We start from the raw sequence: 24,185 nt of genomic DNA, 5'->3' as shown, positions 1-24,185 counted from the left end.
TTTCTTTCTTTCTTTCTTTCTTTCTTTCTTTCTTTCCTTTCTCTCTCTCTTTCTTTCTTTTCCATCTTCTCCTCTTTCTCCTCCTCCTCCTTCTTTTAAAATAAACCTTAATTAAATAAACCCAAAGTAAACACAGCTTAATGGAAAATTGGAATATCCATTCTGAAGTTATGGACTTTCACATTGGGTTTTACACATTTACTATCAAATATATTATATGTACTTATCTACCAACAAAACAAACAAACAAAACACCCATGACAGAACTAGAAAAAGTAACATATTCTCTCATAACTCACGCCTATTTGCAATATTCAATGCTTCTTTGTCCTCTAATATTGAACGTATGACCTAATATTTAACCTTTCTTGTTCTCTTGAAATGTAACTATAACATGAAGTATTAGGAGAGTAAAAGCTTGTGTCTAGAGATTATTAAGGTATTAAGAGCACTTTTTGCTCTTCCAAAGGGCCAGAGTTAAGTTCCCAGCACCCACATCAAAAGAGTTACAACTACCTGCAACTCCAGCCCCAGGGAAGCTGATGACTTTTCTGGCCTCCATGATGATTTCTCTCTCTCTCTCTTTCTCTCTCTCTCTCTCTCTCTCTCTTTCTCCCTCTCTCTTCCTCCCTCCCTCCCTCCCTCTCGTACACACACACATACACACAAATTTTAAGTTAGGGAAACAACACCCTTCACAATAACCACAAATGACAAAAAGTACCTTGGTGTAACCCTAACCAAGCAAGTCAAAGACTTGTATGAAAAAAATTTCAAGTCTCTGAAGAAAGAATTAGAAGAAGATATGAGAAGATGGAAAGATCTCCCATGCTCATGGCTTAGCAGGATTAACATAGTAAAAAATGGCCATCTTACCAAAAGCAATCTACAGATTTAATGCAATTCCCATCAAATTACCAACACAATTCTTTACAGACCTGGAAAGAAAAATTCTCAACTTCGTATGGAATAACAAGAAATCCAGAATTGCTAAAACAATCCTCTACAATAAAAGATCTTCTGGAGGTATCTCCATCCCTGATCTCAAGCTGTACTATAGAGCAACAGTTATAAAATCTGCATGGTACTGGCATAGAAACAGAATAGTGGATCAATGGAACCGAACAGAGGACCCAGAAATAAACCCACACACTTATGGGCACCTGATTTTTGACAAAGATGCCAAAACCATACAATGGAAAAAAGATAGCATCTTCAACAAATGGTGCTGGTTCAACTGGATGTCTACATGTAGAAAAGTGAAAATAGATCCATACTTATCACCCTGCACAAAACTGAAGTCCAAGTGGATCAAAGACCTCAACATAAAATCAGACACATTAAATCAGCTAGAAAAAAAGTGGGGAATACCCTAGAACTCATTGGTACAGGAAACAACTTTCTGAACAGAACACCAACAGCACAGGCTCTAAGAGCAACAATCAATAAATGGGACCTCATGAAACTGAAAAGCTTCTGTAAAGCAAAGGACACTGTCATTAAAACAAGCACTGTCTCCACTGCTGGTGGGAATGTAAACTTGTACAACCACTCTGGAAATCAATCTGGCGCTTTCTCAGACAACTAGGAATAGTGCTTCCTCAAGATCCAGCCATACCACTCCTAGGCATATATCCAAAAGAGGCTCAAATACACAAAAAGGACATTTGCTCAACCATGTTTGTAGCAGCTTTATTTGTAATAGCCAAAAGCTGGAAACAGCCTAGATGCCCCTCAACTGAAGAATGGATGCAGAAAGCAAAAAGGCACACACAGTATATACTCACTCATATAAACATACAACATAGGATAAACCCACTAAAATCGGTACATCTAAACAAAGTAAGCAAAAGAGAGGACCCTAACAAAAATGCTCAATCCCCATCCTGAAAGGCAAAGAGGATAGACATCAGAAGAAGAAGAAAACAGGAAACAAGCTAGGAACCTGCCACAGAGGGCCTCTGAAAGCCTCTGCCCTGCAGACTATCAAAGCAGATGCTGAGCCTGATGGCCAACTGTCGGGCAGAGTGAATGGAATTTTATATAAGAAGTGGGAAATAGCAAGAGCTGGAGAGGACAGTTTCCAAGTGGGTTACATAGTAATGGGAAGAGGGACTGCCTCTGACATAAGCTGATTGGCCTGCTCGTTGATCACCTCCCCCTGAGGGGGGAGCAGCCTTACCAGGCCACAGAAGATGACAATGCAGCCACTTCTGATGAGAACTGATAGACTAAGATCAGAAAGGAGAGGAGAACCTTCCCTATCAGTGGACTTGGAGAGGGGCATGCATGCAGAAAGGGGAGGAAGGGTGGGATCAGGAGGGGAGCAGGGAGGGGCTTATGGGGGGGTACAAAATGAATAAAGTGTAATTAATAATAAAAAAAATATTTTAAAAAAGGTCCAGCTCTTGCCTGATTTAAAAAAAAAAAACTTAAATCATTTTTTTAGAAGGAGGATGAAAACCTAACCTAAATATGGTCCTCAGGGATAGGATCTCTGGGGGCGGGGGTTAAGAGTGGCCTTATCTGATGCCACATCGATGGAGTTCTCAGGACTGAGCATCACGGCTTTACCAGCGAGAAATTGAAGAATACATATTCACAATGATCCTCATTTCTGCTATGTCATATTGCACCACCTTGGGACACTGACAGCAAGGCCATCACTAGGTACAGGCCATAGACTTTGAAACAGAACTGTGAGCCCCAAAAAAACTGTTTTTTCTGTGTTTACCCCTCTTTGTGGCATTGTATTATTTGCAACTTGAGAGCCCAGAACAGTGTGTATTCTCCAAAGGGGATGAAATAACCTCTAGAAGGCTGAAAATTTTGCCCTTGGTTTTGGGTAGTCTAAAGAGAAAAAAAAAAAAAAAGCACTTTACGTAAGCAGCTTTTCAAGTAAGACATAGATATCCAGAAGACAGAAAGACATATATATCTGCGGCTTTCAAATTCCCAAGGAAGTAGTGATTGGAAACAAAAGCTTCACTGGAAAAGGAGTTCAAAGCAAAAGGAGGATGGCAGACACTTCAGTTGGTAAACTGCTCTGTATAAACATGAGGGCCTTACAGTTTACATCTCCATAGACTGAGCAGAGCGGGGCATCCTGGGACAGAGGCAGGCACAGAGGCATCTCTAGACACTCATGAGCTGGCTAGTATGGCACTTACTGTGGCAGAAAACAAAGGGCCATGTCTCACACATGGTGGAAAGCCAAGCTGACACCACAGTTGTCCTCCCAGTGGCCTCCACAGGCTGCCATGCACAGATACTGTGGGCAGTGCTGCTTCAAAGAAAAAGAGAAAGTGAGGACAGATGAGATGGCCCAGTGGCTGATAACTAGCTGCTCTTCAAAGGATGCATGAATAAATTATACAGTGAAAGGATTTGTATGGGCTTGGGCTTCTGGTTCAGGAACAATGAACCACATCCCATGGTCTTGATGGAAAGATTCCCAAGGTAGTGGACATGAGATGGAGAGAAAGAGGAAGCTGAGCACAAGAGAGCTAACAGCTGACTTTGATAGCAGAACCCTCTCATGAGGATTCATCATACCAAGAGTCCATTGAGCAGCTGCCACACTGGGGGGATGAAAGGGGGGATGAAAGCAGAGTGACAGCTGGGTACTTACTACTAACTACCACCACACACACACACACACACCTACAAGACTGGACAGTGGCTTCAGGAGTTCTGTGGGGGTCTTTGCGGGTACTTTGGCTCTGCAGACAGCCTATCTACCTTCTTCACTTTATGTGGACAATAGCAACAATCTAGAAAGTTTCACCATTCCCAACTACCATTAAAGTTGAGTTCACAAAAATATTTTGGAATTGCCTTTGGTAAGTTGGCTCTCAAGCTTGCCTCCTGTATGTTTCTAAGAACTCTGCTATCTTCCTCTGAATTCAAATCCTCTGCCAAACCTCACAACACACACTGAAATAATTAACTAATTAATATTTAATAATTAACTACTTAAGCTAATCATCTACTGTGAATTGTGACAGCTTCCCAATGAGAGGCTAACCTATAACCTCAAGTAAATTAAGATTGTTTTATGCATATTTTTGTCAGTAAATGTTTACTCTTAGGAATTAATCCTGTTTCTCAAAAAATCTACAATGTTTGCTTGTAACAATTCACATTAACTTGAAGAAGTACTTAAGCTCACAAAAATCCAGAACTTGGAAAGAAGAATAATTGACAAGAATATAGGTTTTCCCAAAGAGTGACACCGCAGCAAATTAATTTGACAGCATGTTAGTCATGATCCGCTTGGCAAAGAAATCTGCACCTCAATGGCAACAAGAAGTGCATCCTCAAATGAAATGAAATGAATATCCCTCCATCTTCACCTTGACCCCTGAAAGGTGTACTGAGCTTTATGTAAAATGTTCTATCCTTACATTAAGCTGGAATTCAAACTTAACATTGTTTCCTGGGTTGAAAAACATCAAAAAATTGACTTAACAGGACACAAGATTTTTTAAATGTCTGTAGAACCTTGGAAGAAACAATTTTATTTGGAAAAATGCATGTCTTAAAATTTTAGAAGAGGTTACATATTTCTTGGAAAAATGAAAGCAGCTAATCAGGTGGATGAGCTGATAAATATAGGCAGAGTTATATTGGAACGTTCTTCTCTAACGTTATAAAATGTACAGTGCTCAGATAACCTTTACAGTAGGGTCTGCCTAATTTCCGTGCTCTGATCACTGTTACTTAAGAAATCATAGATCATATAAAAACTATAAAATTCAATAGTCTAATTGACTAGACATGACAATGAGCTGATAAGTAAAATTACAGGCAAAGTTCATATGAAAAAATAAAGCCCTGCCAGGCCACTGAGGAAGATGATGCAGCTAGCCCTAATGAGACCTGAGAGGCTAGGGTCAGATAGTTGGGGAGGAAGTCCTTCCCTGGGGAAAGGGCATAGTGGGAGAAGAGGGAAGGTGGGAGGGACTGGGTGGAGATGAGGGAGGGGCTATAGCTAGGCTACAAAGTGAATAAATTGTAATAAATAAATAAATATTTTTAAAAAAATTAATGTATGACTCAATAAAATCCACAGGTGATTCTTATGTCTAGATTCTAGATTCTAGAATGTATTCCAGGAAAAAAAATAATAATGCCTATTAGAATCATTCACGATATATATCATTGCTTCCAGGACAAAAGCTGGAAATACACACTATGGTATCCTTTAGTTACCATTTGGACCATTGCAAACTAATATTGGTGGTGTTTTTACTGAATATAATAGAGTCCTGTTAGTCAGTCATGTGACACAGGCCAGTAATCCCAGCACTCAGGGAGGGAGAAGCAGGTGAATCTCTATGAGTTTGAGGCCAGCTGCTCTACAAAGTGAGTCCAGGACAGCCAGGCTACACAGAGAAACCCTGCCTCAAAAAAAAAAAAAAGACTTCGTTATTACCACTTTACCACTGTACTGTGCAGTAACTGTCTGTCTTAGTTTGGGTTTCATCGCTGTGTAGAGGCCTCATGACCATTGCAACTCTTATAAAGGAAAACATTTTGATTGGGGCTTACAGTTTCAGAGATTTAGTCCATTATTGTGTCAGAAGCATGGCAGCCTGCAGGCAGACATGGTGCTGGAGAGGTAGCCGAGTGCTCGAGATCATGATCCTCAGGCAGCACAAGGAGACTGTGTGCCACACTGGGTGTAGCTTGAGTGTAGGAGACCTTGAAGCCACCCCACAGTGGCAAGCCTCCTCCTACCAGATCACACCTACTCCAACATGGCCATACCTCTTAATAGTGACACTCCCTATGGGCCAAGGGGCCATACACATGAGACTATGGGGCCATACCTAGTCACTGCCTTGAAGCTAGATCTGTACAACCAAGGAACTAGTATAATAACTCCCCAGATAATCTTAAAAATAAGCATTTCATTTACAGATGGTTTATACACATTTCTAATGAGACCCAGGAAACTTAAAAATATCTGAATGAATTTAGTTCTGTATATGCATATATGTATGTATATATATGTATATATACATATTTGAGAGTTGTTTACATTGAAAAGCCAGTAGCTTTTCTCTCTTCTGGAACTAACTAGGTAGAATGGTAAACACACACACACACACACACACACACACACACATCATACTCACACACATAGTCACACACATACATATATAAATATATGTTATATGCATATAGTAAGTATACATGTGCACACACAAACATATGTGAGAGTTTTATTAAAGAATATAGAATAAGGTCCAAATAAGTAGGGTAATATAATATTTTCTGTCTGTGTTAACTAGATGCTAACTTTTAAAACCCCATTCTGTATACTTCATTTATCATTTTGAGACAGGGCCTCAACTTCCGAATATCTTCCTGCCCCTGCCCCCCAGTGCTGAGATTACAGGTTTACCACCGCACCAGTTCAAAGTCTTTTAAAGCAACAGTTGAAGATAGGTGGATATGAAAGTGTACATTTTATAATGCAAAGTTGTAAAATAAACTACTAAGTAAGGAACAAACATTTTCAGTACATTTAGCAGACAAAGGTTAATGATTTCAATATAAAAAACTCTCAAAACTGGTAAGAAAGATGAAATAACACCACAGAACACTGACAAAGTTATGAACAACAAAACACAATTACTTTAAAAAGAAATTAACTCTAAGTGATCAATACACACATTTCTGCAGTAGAAACATTATATCTGATTGTGCTCCTCCTACAGATCAAAATTTTGGGACAAGGGTAACTTTTCTGCATTGCTTGGAGGCAAATGGTTTGTTATAAAGGTATTTTTGTGCTTTGTTTTGGTTTGGTTTTTGGAGAGGGGAGGGCTAGAAACAGGGTTTCTCTGTGTAGCCTTAACTGTTCTGGCTTTGTAGACCAGGCTGGCCTTGAACTCAAAAAGATTCACCTGCCTCTGCCTCCCTGAGTGCTGGAATTACAGGTGTGCACCATTGTGCCTGGCTTATTAGGTTTTGAAAGTGATCTTTTGCTTTCCAAACTTTAAACATACAAGTCTGTCTTTTGTTCTCTCTCCCATAATGCCAAGTATGGAAACATATTTTAATACTTATACGTATAAAATCCTCAGTAAGTCTCAATAAAGCAAGGTGGCACATACCTCTAATTCCAGCACTCCGAAGTTTAAGGCAGGAGGGTGGAGAGAGAGAGGCCAGCTTGTCCTACTCTCTTGAAAGATAAACGTTAGTCAATTACCGATGTGTAGGAGGATAGCGAGGAGAGCCTTGTGTTTAATAATAAAGAGTTTGGCTGTGATTGCCTAATGATTCCTACAAGTGCTATTAGTCAGTAAATTAAAATAGAGACTATTGAATGGAATAATTGATAAACACTATGGAAAATTATGTAGATGGTGCAGAGGGCCTTTTTCCTTTAATCTGTAGGGACAGAATGCTTGTGAAAGAGGAAAGGAGTGTTCACAGTGATGTTTTAAGTGCAAACCCTGTATGTAGAGACACTGAGAAGACGGTACAGAACATTAACGGGAGCCTTTGACAAAAGTGGACTAAAGAGCTTAGTCACATTTCCTTGTGTTCTTAAACTTGTCTCAAAGTTAATTAGTATTGGGGTGTGTGTGTGTAAAACTTCCTGACTCTGTAGTGTTGCTCATGTGTGTGCATGCTCATCCTGGATCCTGATCAGAGGACTTGCTGCAGAAGGCTGATTCCCCCTCCTTCCACCATTAATTGTCTGTAGTCCTTAAGCAAGGGGTTTTGCGAGATCCCCATCCATATAGGCATGCCAGCTGGTGTTGTCATTGTGGTGGTCTTATTTAGGCAACAATATTGTTGCCATTTCATCAGTGCAGTTTTCCTTCATAATCAGCAGACCCTGTCTCCTGGTAGACACTCTGGTCGATATTTCGGTCTCCTCTTCTGCGATGTTCTCTGAGTCTTTAATGTGGGCTGTGCTGTGTATGCAGCAGTTGAGGCTGGGCATTTTGCTTACTTTTTTTTTTTTTTTTTTTTTTTTGCATTTGACTAGTGATAGATTTCTGTAATAGCCTCTGTTCAAATAGAAATATCTTTGATGAGATATTAGAATTAGATTTATCTATGGACATAAGAATGAATATTTAGAAAACAATTAGAAATTAAAATACATTGCCTTCCTGAGTGTTCAGAGTAGAAATGTCCATCAAAAATAAAATGAAGCAGAATCTGCAAACATAGCTGTCAAAAATAACCTAAGTACTTCTGCATATCTAAATTTACATCTGCATTGCTTCTAGCATCCACTTCTTAACATGTTATTGCTATAATTCTATCTCTTACATTTTCCAGTTATGAGTGGAAGAACAGTCTTCCTGATAGTCAATAATGGTTAGACAGAAATTTAATTTCCAACAATTTTACAGTGTGTGCTAAGATATATATATATATATTATGGCTAATCCTAACACTCACTCTCATGTCCTTTAATCAGAAGTTAATATAGTATTGCCTATTTGAATTCCAATTATAGCTTTTTTGTATAAAATAAGGATCACCTCAGAGTAGATGAACAATGTTATCTTTTGCTACCTATATTTGTGCACTTTACACTATTGTTATTTTCTTTTTATTTTTAAATTTATTTATTTATTTTATTACAATTTATTCACTTTGTAGCCTAGCTGTAGCCCCTTCCCTCATCTCCTCCCAGTCCCACCCACCCTCTCTCTTTTCCTCCCATGCTCCTCCTCCAGTCCATGGATAGGAAAGGTCTCCTCCCCTTCCATCAGACCCTAGCTTATCAGGTTTCATCAGGGCTGGCTGCATTTGTAGCTGCCGTGGGCTGTATCTGTACAAGGATTTATACAGGAGAAGGATGTTTAGCCTTAAATGCCAATCATGGTGTCTCTTATTTCCTCTAGGTGGCTTTCACAGTCCTTTTTGACTTGGAAGCACTCCTGAAGATATGGTGCCTAGGATTTACTGGCTATATCAGCTCGTCTCTCCACAAGTTTGAACTACTGCTTGTTATTGGAACCACTCTCCATGTGTACCCAGATCTTTACCATTCTCAGTTCACATACTTCCAGGTAATGCTACTGTAACTACAAATGCCTGTAGTTTCTCAGAGACTATATGTGCTTTTATAATGTTGTTATGGTGAATGACTCCCATGTGCATATTTAGTAATCTTACTTTGAAGTAGGCTCAATGACTTAACTACCAGAAATAGCACTTTAACAAATTGTAACCATTATTTTTAAAATCCTGAGAATTCACGGTAACATATACAAATCTTCAACAAAACTTCTCCCAGTGAATGGTAATATAGCTATACATACTTAGATATATACATACACCACATATCTATTTATAGATATAAAGTTCTAAACAAAATAATATATTGGCACAAACTTTAAGGGGAGGAAATATGAGTTTCTTTCAAGTGAATACACTCCTTGTAAGTTTTCTCACTGAACAATAGTTTACTATGGATGCATTAAAGGTTATAAAATTTACCTTTACAAATTTAAATTCATCTTACATTATTATTTGCAAATTGTTTCTTTCTTTCTTTTGTGATAGTTACATAATGGTAGTTGTAATTATTCTTTCATAAAAATTATTTTTTTCAAATGTGATATTGTTTTATAATTAATTAATAAATATTAATTATTAGTTACAACTTTTAAGTCATTTGGTGCTAGAATATACTCACTGTACTGTTAAATTCATGATAAACATGATTATTAAATTACTCACATGTTAATAGTCTAATAAAAGTGTCTCCAGTACAGTCAAATTTCTGACTTGCATTTGTATAATTTATCATGGAAATATCCAAACATACATTGATATTCTATAAAGAGAAATTATAAATAGTTGTGGAATAAAATGGCAGCAAAATGTTAAATTACTTAGAGAAATAGGATTTTAATTCCTTAGATCAGTGATTCTTAACCTTCCTAATGCTGCAAACCTTTAATACAGTTCCCCATTTTGTGGTGACACTCCAACCATAAAATTATTTTTGTTGTTACTTCATAACTGTAATTTTGCTACTGCTGTGAATTTTAATTAATGTAAATATTTTTGGAGATAGAATGATAACACCTTTTACCTACTGAAAAATGTCATCCTTCTATGATGACTATTTCAAATTTTTATCACATGCCAATTGATACTTTTTGAGTTTTATTTTTGATTTTATGTGCATGAGTCTTTGGCCTGTGTACATGTCTGTGTACCACATACACGCATGATGCCTGCGCAGGCCAGGAAAGGGCAGATGCTGTAGACAGCAGTTACAGGCGGCTGGGAGCCACCTGATGTTGGTGCTGGGAACCGAAAACAGATCTTTATAGGGACAGCCAATACTCTTAACTGTGGATTCATATTTCACTTTCTCAATTTATGCCTCTTAATCATATTATATTCCCTTAAGCACTGCATCTGATTTATGCTCTTTTGTAATATTACCATATAATAATCTTTCTATAACATTCTTGTCACATAATTAATATTTTCAATTTAAAAACTAATTTATTATTTGTATTTGGGTTAGGTTTTGTGAATACCTTCTAAATAAATATATATATATAACAATGCCCAACATCTAGAGAATAGAGATGACAAGTTCGGAAAGTACAGAAAAGCTCTAAAAACACAAGAGTTATCAAGACTGAAATTTGTTTCTTTCCAGCAGCTGGTAAACACACAGGAAAAATAGGTGATTTGTTCCATGATAGCCTCAAAAGGTCCAACCTGTTACTTTGGATCTAACTATTCATACCCTTTACAAAGATTTTTACATAGTCTTTCATAGGTGATTTCATTGTTACTATCCTACCTGTTTCTATTTTTTAGAACAGAGAAAGGGAAAATAATTATATCTAGGACAAGTTTGATTTACCATGTCCATAGTTTTAGAAGTCTCTTGTTTTCATAGCTGGTCAGCTTGAGCCTAGTCCATTGGGAAATTTCAGCTACAGATTGTAAATGAAAAAACTAAAGCAGAGTCTTTTGCCCCCTGGGGTCACTTGACTAAAATCCAGGAAGATCTGTTATTTAAAGGAAGAGGGAGAAAATAGATGTTGGATATGAAGTAGGAGTCTGAACCAGTCCTTGATAGAAGTTTGATTTTCCCCATTTATTAGTGTATGATACCTAGGAAGGTTTATTTTAGGAGACAGTAAACAGAACTAATATTGACTCAAATGACTACTTAGGTACTAAGCATTAGGAAATATCAGTTTTATTTGAACAGCATGTACTATTTAATACCATTTTGAATTATCATATTGTATGTTGAAACAGTTATCAATATTTGTCTTTATTCGTTGATTTGAGAGTTGCTGTGTTCTCACTGTATGGCAGGCTACATGTGTGGATGTCTTAGAGACCATATTACTATTTTTAGTCTCTAGGTGAAAAGAAAAAATATGACTTATTTTTTACACAGTACCATGGAAATTATATTTTAGTACAGATTTCTTTAAAAATTCTGCTTCTAACATGTATGTCTTTTTCTCCATGACTAGGTTCTCCGGGTAGTGCGGCTCATTAAGATTTCACCTGCATTGGAAGACTTTGTGTACAAGATATTTGGTCCTGGGAAAAAACTTGGAAGCTTGGTAGTATTCACTGCCAGCCTCTTGATTGTCATGTCAGCCATTAGTCTACAGATGTTCTGCTTCGTTGAAGAACTGGACAGATTCACCACATTTCCAAGGGTAAGAAGGTGAAACATGGCCAGTCTAATCTGCTGTTCTTATTTTAGCAATGGTGGTTAGCTTAGCCATCGTTCAAAAGTACTAGCATATCTTTGATAGTTGAGATCATTAAGTCCTAGTATTTTGATCAGCCTTTTCTATGGGATACAGGAACTTGAATACATTTTCAGCATTGTCAGAGTACACATCGATTCTAAAATTCTGGAAGCAATATTTTGGGATGCCACAAAGCATCAGTAAAAGAAAATGGGAGCAATGCTCCATCATGTCTATAAATTACAATTTAGAAAGAGTTTTAACTAGAATGTCCATTTTTTTAGGTGTATCATATTTTAGGCATATTTTACAGTCCATCTTTTTTATGTTGTATCTAACCTAAGCAAACTGGGTTGTTTATATAATACAATTCATAGAGCACAAATTTAAGTAGGAGGTGACCCAGAGGCCTGCATTCGTGTTAAAATTCACAACGGGGAAAGAAAAATGACATCACATGGCTCCATAGCAGGGTTAGGGTTCAGTCACTGACTGTAAGGGCCCATGTAGACTAGAAACCCAGCAGTGAGTGACCAGGACAAAGATGGTGCATGTTCTCACCATAAGTTGAAATAATGAGGCCTGTGTTTGTGGGAAGCACAATCATGGAATAAACAGGATAAAGTATGTTCTGTTAAGCTAAAAGCAAAAGTAGTGAAATTAGTACTTCTAATGGAACTATTAAGATGATGGGTTTTCTTGTTTTTTATTTGTTTGTTTCTTTGGTTAGTTGGTGTTTTAAGACAGGGTTTCTCTGTGTAGCACTGGCTGTCCTGAACTTGCTTTGTAGACCAGGCTGGCTTTGAACTCAGAGATCCACAGACCCCTGCTTCGCTGAGTGCTGGGATTACAGGCATGTGCCACCGCACCCAGAACAATGATAGTTTTTAAATAATTTTTGCTCTAAGCTTGTAACTTAACTCTCAGTGTTGAAATTTATCCTTTTAATCTTATGAAAGAAGTGGGAAATAGTAAGATCTGGAGAGGACAGGAACTCCACAAGGAGAGCAACAGAACCAAAAAATTTGAACACAGGGGTCTTTCCTGAGACTCATACTCCAACCAAGCAACATTCATGGAGATAACCTAGAACCCCTGCACAGATGTAGCCCATGGCAGTTCAGTGTCCAAGTGGGTTCCATAGTAATGGGAACAGGGACTATCTCTGACATGAACTGATTGGCCTGCTCTTTGATCACCTGCCCCTGATGGGGGAGCAGCCTTACCAGGACACAGAGGAAGACAGTGCAGCCACTCCTGATGAGACCTAACAGACTAGGATCAGAAGGAAGAAAAAGAAACCCTCCCCTACCAGTGGACTTGGGGAAGGGCATGCGTGGAGAAGGGGGAGAAAGGGAGGGATTGGGAGGGGAGAAGGGAGGGAACTAGAGGGGGGATACAAAGTAAATAAAGTATAATTAAAAACAAAATTAAAAAAGAAAATAAAAAAGAAATTTATCCTTTTATAATCCTAACTTCTCATCCATGTATCCATCCATTTGTAAATCAAGAGATGTACCAAGTATATAGATGGCACTCAATTTTAGTACTTCAAAACCTCTCGGCTGAGGAAAGGGACACAGCTATGCAGGCTCAAGGCACCCTACAACTCTAGAGGGAGACCCATGGCCGGGATGAAAAAGCTCAGAAAGGCTTACTTGAATGTGAGCCTTGGAGAGATAAGGAAGCCAAATGCAGCGTTGTGTTGGTGTACAGCATGTCCAAAAAGTCTAAGATGAAAAAGTTTGCAGAGGAAAGGGAAAGAGTAGTTAATAGCTGTATTAGTCAGGGTTTCTGTTGCTTTGTTAAATACCATAACCAAAGGGAATCATGGTCATTCCCAACCAAACAAGGCATGGACCAAAGGTAGTTACTGATGGTACAGAATCAGGAAAGACAGTTAAAAGCACTGGGCAGTTCTCTCTCTCTCACTCTCTTGCTGTCTGTCTGTCTGTCTGTCTTCTCCCTTTTCTGTCTGACTCTGACTCTGTTTCTGTCTCTTTCTTGATCTGTCTCTCTCTCTCTTCCTACTCTGACTCTATCTCTTTCTTAATCTCTGTTCTCTGTCTCTCTGTCTCTGTCTCTCTGTCTCTCTCTCTCTCTTTCTCTCATGTTAATACTGGTACAGTCATACTTCTCTAACCCTAGAGCTGAGAGGGGAGAGGAGAAGCGTATCACAGAGGTTTGCTGCTTCTTAGCCAATGTAGCGAAAACTTCACGTTCCAGGTTCAGTGAGAGACTGTCTCAACAAATAAGGTGTAGGATATTATAGGAGGACAACCAGCATACCCTGGCATCCAGATGTGTACACATGGAAAACTATGCCCTCATACACATGTGCACACACCCACATAGACCCCATACATTTGGAAGAGAAAAAACCTGCCCACATGCCCAAAATGAAAGGTATTGTGGGATATGCTCGTAATGCCAGCATTTGAGATTGGGAGGTTGAGACGGTGGCTCCCTGGGGTTCACTGGCCTGGCCAATCGAATGAGTTCTCAGTCTGTAAGAGACCCTGACCCAAAACATAAGATGGAGAGTCTCAAGAGGAATTGTCATTACACCAGACTTGTCATTGGCCTCCACATGATTGCTTACACATGTGAACTGCACCTGAATGAACACATAGTCTCTCACTGAACCCGGAATGTGAAGTTTTGGCCACACTGGCTAAGCAGCAAACCTCTGTGATAAGCTGGTTAGAGAAGCATGACTGCACCTGATATTAATGTGTGTTCTCAGAATCCTAATGTACACAAATTTCACATCCTGAGCTCACTCCCCTAACTCTATGGTTTCACTTACCTGAGCTCTAGAAATCAACCCAGCTCCTTAGCGTGCATGGCAAGTACTTTACTGGTGGAGCCATAGTCCAAGTTTCCTCTCTCCCTTCCTTCTTCTTACCCAGTAGTTAGGTGCTTGGGACAGGTTGGTTTCTCATAGTTTTAGCCAAAGCATACTACAGTAAAACAATTTTTTTCTATAATAAAAATCACACAAGGAATACTGGAGAGATGGTCTGACATATGCTTTCCATACACATATAAGGACTAATGTTTGACTCCCCAGAACCAGTGTAAAAGTTGTGGGCATCACGTGTCTGTACTGCCACCACTGAGGAAGGAGAGACAGGTGGATCCCTGGAGCTTGCCAACCAGCCAGTCCATCTGTGGCAGTGAGCTCCACAGTGGAAGACCATCTCAAAAAGCAGGACAGAAAGTGACGAGAAAGAAACACAATGTTGACCTCTTTCCTACACATACATGTTATGTGCAGTTGGAGACACACAGCTCACCTGGATACACACAAGCACACACTCATACACGAGCACACATGTGCTTACGCACACACGAAGGAAAAGGAAGGTCATGGGAGATATTCAGCGTAAGTTAGGACTGTGACTGTTGATATTGTCTTGACGGAAGTCCTAGCCGTCACAGAGGGCGGCGACCAGCAACAAGCATGGCACCATGGAAGGACGTAGGAAATAAACTATGGAAGGCTTTTGAGTAGGGAGAGCACTCAGCATGCAGAAGGAGGCAGTCCAGTAGAGGCAGGAAGAGGCCAGGGCAGTGACCTGGTTGAGCACTAAAGATTAACAAAATACAAACATCTTTCAGGAAAATGCACCATGCGATTGACATATAAGAAATGAATCATGTTTTCCCTTAGTTTTCTGATAAAGGTTGATACGCATCATTTCACTAAGGCTTTGCTCAGATTTTCCCTATACTTACTACGTAAAAAACTGGCAAAAATTTACAAAAATGGATACACTAAACATATACTACATGATTTAATCTTTATCCCTTCTAACTCCTCACCAACATTTCATCAGGCCTCATTTCTTTTCAGTCATACAAATGTAGTTAGTTTTTATTCATAACCAGTATACCACACTCCAAAGCAGTAATACTTAGTTTTTTTAATATTTGTTATCTGATACAGACTTTCTTAATTTGAAAACTCTAAATGCTAATTACTTGCTCTATTAGGTTTTTCCTTATAAAATTATGTCCAAGAGATTTGTTATACTGTAAAAACAATAAATGCTATAAAACTAAATTACAATTTAATATCTATGTTTTCTTTCAATCATTGAAGTGACTAATCATTTTGTTTGTCTTGAAAAAATACTGAAAGCTTAAAAAAAAGATATGCTCTTCTCTTTTTGTTCTATTTGCCATTTAGTTAGAGACTATGAGTACATTTGTAATGAATGTGGGTCAAGGTTAATTTAACCTCCAGAAGTACTAGTTCAGTTATTACTGCAGATATCTCTACTGACTTTTAACTCACACCTTTGCCTTTTATTATGTTTTTTAATTTGCTCTGAAGTATCTCAGAAATGAAAAAAAAAAAAAAACATTAGCAATACTTAAAGAAGCTTCTGACCATTCACTCAACCCTATAGTATGAGCTACTTAGCAGCCAAGTCAAGGAAGCCACAAGTACAAGACCTGACTCAGCTAGAGGGTGAGTTCAAGGCCAACCTAGGCAGCTTAAGGAGATCTCGTCTTAAAGCAAAAGTTAAAGGAAAAGTGAGGATGGAGCTCAGTGTAGAAGGCTTACCTAGCGTACACAGGGTGTAGATACCCAGGACTGAAGAACTTAATCTTACAGAGTCTGGCTTATGTAGCTCAAGCATCAGACCCTGGGTTCAATCCTTAGGTCAACAAAAAGTATTTATCAAAATAAAACTGTAGCCGTGCAGAACTGAATATGCAAAACTGAGTTAGATATGAAGTCCTCGGATGCCTCTCTCGGGTCACTCTTCTCTCAGATCTGGATACAACACAAAGGAGGCTGAAGTACGGATGTGAGCAAAGCTCACTGTGCAGCTCCATGACCCTGAGCAAAGAATAATGCCCAGCCTAACCTTCAGGCCACAGAAGCCAGCAGTCAATTGCCGGGGGGGGGGGGCTATGTGGACAAGCCCATTTTGTTCCATTAGTAGAACATTAATGCAATAGGCACAGGACATTTGCTCCTAAACTTTGTAAAGCCAAGGAGTGCTGCTCTGAGCATCCTCACAGATGAATTTGTGCACATGCAACCTAAATTTTTATCTAGTAACAGAATGGCTGGGTCTTAAAATAAATGCTTCTTCAACTCTGATAGAAGCTGAATGTCTTGAGCTCCAAAGTAGATGCAGTGGTTAATCTGTCAGCCGCTGATGAGCACATTCTAAACTTCACAACCCACAGCACAAGATTTGACCCAAAAACTCACATCTGTTGATGCCCCATCTTACTGTGAACACTAAGCTCCTCACTTTGTCTTTCTTCAGTTGGCTGCATCACTAACCCTGTTGTCCATGCTGCAGTGACAGTGAGGCTCACAGACTGTTCCTGTCCAGTGAGGCTCACAGGCTGGCCTTGTCCAGCAGTGTATACAAACTGGTTTTTCATCTTCTTTTCCCATTGAGTTCTTTGTCTAGCCATTCTGTACCATGAGAGCCAGCATCCAGCCTTATCAAGTGTTTTAGTTCTCAATAAGGCTCTCAACCCCTATTCCTTGTGCCTGCCCTAACACGCAGAGCGTCCTGAATTACTTGGGGGAGGGAAATAAACCATCATTTCTTGGTTTTGGGTCCCTGTGTTTAGTATTATTTTCTCAGCATAGTAACGAAGTTTTTAAACAAATATTTGTCACATCCTAGCTAAAATTTGCTTTTAAATTTTTGAATTTTTGTTTGGTAATGTAATACATGTACAGAATGTACTTAGATATGTCCACACATCTCCATTTTCCCCACTCACCTCAGTCATCCTGTGTTCCCTCCCAATTCCAATTCCTCTTCTTTGGTGGAGGGGTAGGAGTGGTAACTGCTGAGTCCTGGGATTTTTTCTTAACTCTCTTTTTTTCTACTCATGATCAGAAACAAAGGTTCACTAATAAATTCTAGAGGGGAAAGGAGGCATTACATTAACTATTTTTCTGGAAGAAACATGGATTCTTGTGAGCACAATCTGATATCGCCATGCTTGAGCTCCATTCCTTCATTGTGCTCCTGTTTGAGCCTCAGATCCTCATGTCTCCACCCTCTCAGTTTTACATAACTGAAAGCCTTTTTTCCCATAAAATGTTTCAAGAATCATTCAATAATGAAGTCTAACTTAATCACGTGTCTGTTATATTTCATAATTGTATAATGATGGCGTACAGACACGGACACATTCTTTAGTTCTTTCTCTTTAGTGGAGTCAAGACTGGAAGGCAGAATCAGAATAGCTTATCCCTCCGTAGAAAGTGACTAGACTAAAAGGTGCAATATCGTACATTAGATATACTCATACATAAGTAATGTTGAGGAAGTCCTGGTGGGCATTTGAAAATTCTAGGAGTGTATTGTTCGAATGACTGTTGTGTCTCCCAATGTAGTCTTATTTTAATGGTAAGAAGAGATTGCTTCCAAGAAAAGTAGGTCTGTAAAGCTTCCGGGGTAAATAACATTTCCAAGGGTGATTTGTGAAGATTTGTGGTAGGACAATTACATTTCATGGAATGATCATCAGAAACTTGAAACTTGAAGGCATAGAAGGCCACTGAGTAGGGGTGAGTGATCAGCTGGAACCAGCCCGTGAGTGATCTGTGTGTAGCAGGATCCATTATCTATTTCCTTTCCACCTCCTCAAAAAAGAACAGAACTGTTTTGAGGAATTTCACACCGTAGGTCATATTATTTCCCAGGGGTGCATGTTCATTGTATAAAATTCATTTTTATTGACCCAAAACAAAAATTGAGGAATCACGAGCACCTTCAGAGACTTTCTTTTTTATTCTTCCTGTGAAGCCGTTATTGTGCCAAATGCTCCTCAGGCCCATAAAGTAAGTCCCATCTGAAGCTCTAGACCATATTGTGACTCACGCCTGGACATGACTTTGCAACAAAAAGTAGCAACTTGATTTAAAATTTAAAGTAATGAAATGATACACCTTATACAACTGTCACTCCTGCTCCACAAAAAAATCCTTTTAAAATAACTTATTTCCTTTCCAGTATGACTTTAGATATTTTTGTTGGTGCTGTTTTGGCTCTGATTGGATTTATTTCAGTGATGATTTATCACTAACTGCACAGTGATAAAACAATATCCTGTGAACATAGTTTTAGGAGCGGCTTTAATGCTTCTTGAATCATGGGGAGTTGCTATTCCCTGCCTGTTGTATTTTGTCACTGACATGCACAGTCACACCTTAATGCTTTGCCTTTCACTTTAGTTTGGCAAATTTTATTTGCTGTTCCCCAACTGTTGTTTACTAGCTCATTACAATCGCATTAGTCGGTAACATTTTTCTTATTCAACCAACTTTAAACACAAATTGAGTCATTATTATTACTGATGTTTAACTAATTGTAGTGGTGTCTTTAAGCATATTTTGCATGATACAAAATAAGTCTGTTATTAAATATATTGCTTACTCTTCCATACGGAAAAATACAACCTGTATTTGTGTTCTTTGCTGTCTCACATTTGTCTACAGTTACCCATAAAATAAAACTAAGTTTTAATAGGTGATTGAGAAGGGCTGAGGAAGAAGATAACAGCAAACTGGTTAGCACAGTGTCTCCACACAGTAGCCAGCAGTAGTGTTCGTAACCAACGTGGAGAACCTGTTTACCCCAACAGCACAGCCTCAGCAACGGTCAGGCGGCTAGCACACAAGCGTCCCTCTGAAAATGAGGTGAACAGTGGCCACTCAGTTTTCTATTGTTTACAATGTTTAAAACTTTAAAAGTAAGTCCCAGCATCTGCATTGCTAGTCTGCAGGGCAGAGCCTTTCAGAGGTCCTCTGTGGCAGGCTCCCGACTTGTTCCCTCTTTTCTCCTTCTTCTCATGTCCGTCCTCTTTGCCTTTCTGGATAGGGATTGAGCATTTTAGCCAGAGTCCTCCCTCTTGATTGATCAATGCAAATGCTGAGACTTTTGGACAACCTTTGGGCAGAGTGCAGGGAATCTTCGGAAAGAAGTGGGAAACAGTAAGATCTGGAGAGGACAGGAACTCCACAAGGAGAGAGAGAACCAAAAATTCTGAGCACAGGGGTCTTTCCTGAGACTGATACTCCAACCAAGGACTATGCATGGAGATAACCTAAGACTCCTGCACAGATGTAGCCCATGGCAGTTCAGTATCCAAGTGGGTACCATTGTAATAGGAACAGGGACTGTCTCTGACATGAACTGATTGGCCTGCTCTTTAATTACCTCCCCCTGAGGGGGAAGCAGCATTACCAGGCCACAGAAGAAGATGATACAGCCACTCCTGATGAGACCTAATTGACTAGGATCAGAAGGAAGGAAAAGAAGACCTCCCCTATCAGTGGACTTGGGGAGGGGCATGCATGCAGAGGGTGGAGGAAGGGTGGGATTGGGACAGGAGGAGGGAGGGAACCATGGGGGGATACAAAGTGAATAAAGTGTAATTAATAAAGAAAAAAATAATTGAAAAAAGTAATTCCCAATTACAATTTAAAATATTCATCTTAATCAGTCCTTTGCAGCTTTTAAAAAAAATACAGAGATAGATGATGATTTATAGATAGATGGATATAGATGATAGATAAATAATGATGAGGAGGAGGAGAATAAATAAATAGATATGGATAGATAGATTATAGATGATTAATAAACAAATGTAGATGATAAAAAGATAGATAATAATGAAGATATATAGATAGATGATAGGTTGATAGATAGATAGATAGATAGATAGATAGATAATATATATCAGAAAAATAAGACCATTGCCAAATCACTGCCAAAATCTGAAAGAGCATATCATTAACAGTTTCACATATAGATCTAAACAGAGAACATTTAATGACTGACATATGGATCCATCCTTCCTTCCAGTGCACCTCTTGTGTAGAATAACCAAAATCATAATGAGCCAAAAATGCTCATCTACCTACAGCCTGTAGATGAATGTGTCCACAGCCAATAAATAACCCAATTTCCAGAAAACACAATGGGATAAGTTATATGTCCATGTGTCTATATTGCTGAACATCCTTGATAATATATGTGTGGGGCTGGGAAATCCCTAGGGAAATGGAAGCTCACAGAATGCATCCTACAGTCTCTCTTAACACACTCCAAAAGGAGATAAAAAAAAAAACAGTAGAGAGGGGCTTAGCTACAAAAGGAACATGACCAATTCAGCCACAGACCTGTGCTGTGACTACTGGGGTTTATTGTTTGATCTTTTTTGTTTCATTTGGAGGTTTTTTGTGTTGTGGTTGTTGGTTGGTTGGTTGGCCGGTTGTTATGATGTTTTAGTTTCTACATGCCATAACTCATAATCACTGAAAAGAAAGGTAATTGACAAAGTCCCGGATCCTAGTATTTATAGAAAATTTTCTGTAAGAGAGCTCTATACATTGGGCAACAAGTGTGTATATTAAGATGAAACACCACAAAAAACATTTTGTTAACAAATTAGACAAATATCAGAATCCTCGTCTCTTGGAATTCAAGTTGAATAAAATGGAAAAGGAAAATCAACAAGGAAATTATGAAACTGAAGATAGGGTGGAAGTGCATTTTGTTCATTGTGCAACTAGACAAACACACTAAGCTGATGGTTGCTGCCAATTCTACAATAAAGACAATGTTCATTACATTTTTCCTCATCCAAAGCATAATACAAAGTATGGAACAAGAATTATAGCTGAGCCAAAGAAGTTTGAATGAATGCAAAATAATTACTAAAGATAAAATTAACACAAAATCCCGAGGCTGGAGAAATGGGTCGGCAGTGGTGAATACACCCTGCTCTTAGGGAGGACTGAAGGGTATTATTTAGAACCCACATTGGTCAGCTTACAAGCATGTATGTATCCACCGTCAGAAAGATGCAATATCTGGGGCCTCTCGGGATGCGTACATGTCCCATAATTACACAGAATTAAAAAATAATAAAACTAATAGTTAAAAATTAGATGAAAATCAAAACAAGGCCCAAAACTGCTAGAAAAGCTCGCCGTAAGGACATCCTTGTTCCTCGCGGCTCAGACACAGATGGAGTATTCCCGGCAAATATACGCCTACATCAACATGACCACACATCTGGACAATGACTGTGATATGCCAAGAAGCTCCTTGAGAAGGGAAAGCAATCTGTCTCTTTATTCCGATATTGTGCTTACTAAATTTTCATCGCATATCAATTTTCTTTCTTGGAGAAAGTAATCCTGATATTTTATGCAACTCTCTGAAGATAAAAAAAAACCAACCTATTCAAGTTACCTTGTATATACATTTATATACATGAATGGTGACACTTTCTTTCCTTTTTTGAGTAATAATAAATTATAAAATATACCTGGTGATTAAAAATGGAGGTTATAAGGAATATATTTGCATTTTAATTTAATTATTTTATTTTTATTAATTACAGTTTATTCACTTTGTATCCCTCCTTCCTCCCCTTCCAATCCTACCCTTCTTCTTCTCCATCCATGTCCCTCTCCCAGTACACTGATAAGGGAGGTTCTCCTCCCCTTCCCTCTGATCCTAGTCTATCAGGTCTTATCAGGATTGGCTGCATTGTCTTCTTCTGTGGCCTGGTAAGGCTGCTCCCCCCTCGGGGGGTGGTGATGAAAGAGCAACAAAATCAGTTCCTGTCAGAGACAGCCCCTGTCCCCATTACTATGGAGGCCACTTGGACACTGAACTGCCAATATCTACTTCTGTGCAGGGGTTCCAGGCCATCTCTATGCATGGTCCTTGGCTGGAGTATCAGTTTCAGAAAAGACCCCTGTGCCCAGACTTTTTGGATCTGTTGCTGTCCTTGTGGAGCTCCTGTCTCTCCAGGTCTTACTATTTCCCACTTCTTTCATAAGATTCCCTGCACTTTGCCCAAAGTTTGGCTATGAGTCTCAGCATCTGCCTTGATACCCTGCAGGGTAGAGCCTTTCAGAGGCCCTCGGTGGTAGTCTTCTGTCCTTTTCCCTGTTTTCTCCCTCTTCTGATGTCCATCCTCTTTGCCTTTCTGAATGGGGATTGAGCATCTTAGCAAGAGTCCTCCTTCTTGATTAGTTTCTTTAGGTGTACAGATTTTAGTATGTTTATCCTATATTATATGGCTAATATCCGCTTATGAGTGAGTATATACCCTGTGTGTCTTTCTGCTTCTGAGATACCTCACTCAGGATGATATTTTCCAGTTCCCATCATTTACCTGCAAATTTTATGATTTCTTTGTTTTTTATCACTGAGTAATATTCCATTGTGTGATGTACCACAATTTCTTTATCCATTCCTCAACTGAGGAGCATCTGGGTTGTTTACAGCTTCTGACTACTACAAATAAAGCTGCTACAAATATAGTTGAGCAGATGTCCTTGTTGTGTACTTGAGTTTCTTTTGGGTATATGCCTAGGAATGGTATAGCTGGATCTTGAGGAAGCACAATTCCTAATTGTCTGAGAAAGTGCCAGATTGAAACCAGACACACTAAACCTGTTAGAAGAAAAAATGGGGAAGAGCCTTGAACTCATTGGCACAGAGACAACTTCCTGAACAGAACACCAACACCAACACCAACAATCAATAAATGGGACCTCATGAAACTGAAAAACTTGTGTAAAGCAAAGGACACTGTTGTCAGAACAAAACAACTGCCTACAGATTGGGAAAGGATCTTCACCAACCCTACATCTGACAGAGGGCTAATATCCAGAATATATAAAGAAAATGAAGAAGTTAAACAGCAACAAATCAAGTAATCCAATTAAAAAATGGAGTACAGAGATTAACAGAGAATTCTCAATAGAGGAATATCAAATGGCAAAGAAACACTTAAGAAATGCTCAACACCCTTAGTTATAAGGGAAATGCAAATCAAAATGACCCTTACACCCATCAGAATGGGGACAGGAACTCCACAAGGAGAGCAACAGAACAAGATAATTTGAACACAGGGAACTTCCCAGAAACTCATACTCCAACCAAGGACTATTCATGGAGATAACCTAGAACCCTGACAATGCAGCCACTTCTGATGAGAACTGATGGACTAAGATCAGAAAGAAGGAGAGGAGGACCTCCCCTATCAGTGGACTTGGGGAGGGGCATGCATGCAGAAAGGAGGGGAGGGTGGGACCAGGAGGGGAGGAGGGAGGGGGTATGGGGGGATACAGAATGAGTGAAGTGTAATTAATAAAAAAAAAATTAAAAAAAAAAGAAATGCTCAACATCCTTAGTTATAAGGGAAATGCAAATCAAAATGACCCTTACACCCATCAGAATGGCTAAGATGAATAACTCAAGTGACAGCACATTCAGGAGAGGATGTGGAGAAAGGGGAACCCTCCTCCACTGCTGGTGGGAATGTAAACTTATACAACCACTTTGGAAGTCAATCTTTATGAAATCTAGAAAGACATTTCTCCAGCATATCCTAGATGGTAACAGCTACTGTGTATGAACCCATTCTGTATGTGAG

General features: G+C 39.1%; 1 protein-coding gene across 1 annotated transcript in view; it reads left to right on the top strand.

Annotated features, from left to right (window-relative positions):
* Nalcn (sodium leak channel, non-selective) overlaps positions 1-24,185 on the top strand; it is a 273,950-nt gene that overhangs the window by 94,734 nt on the left and 155,031 nt on the right. The window contains exons 14-15 of the mRNA XM_055609597.1: positions 8,883-9,050; positions 11,502-11,693. Of these exons, the coding sequence (XP_055465572.1) occupies positions 8,883-9,050; positions 11,502-11,693 (360 nt within the window). The remainder of the gene's footprint in view (positions 1-8,882; positions 9,051-11,501; positions 11,694-24,185) is intronic.

The sequence above is a fragment of the Psammomys obesus genome, unplaced genomic scaffold (genome assembly GCF_907164565.1).
Source record: "Psammomys obesus unplaced genomic scaffold, mPsaObe1.curated_primary_1811, whole genome shotgun sequence".
Lineage (NCBI taxonomy): Eukaryota > Metazoa > Chordata > Mammalia > Rodentia > Muridae > Psammomys > Psammomys obesus.
The sequence above is the reverse complement of the archived record's forward strand: the minus strand, read 5'-3'. Positions and strand labels throughout refer to the sequence as shown.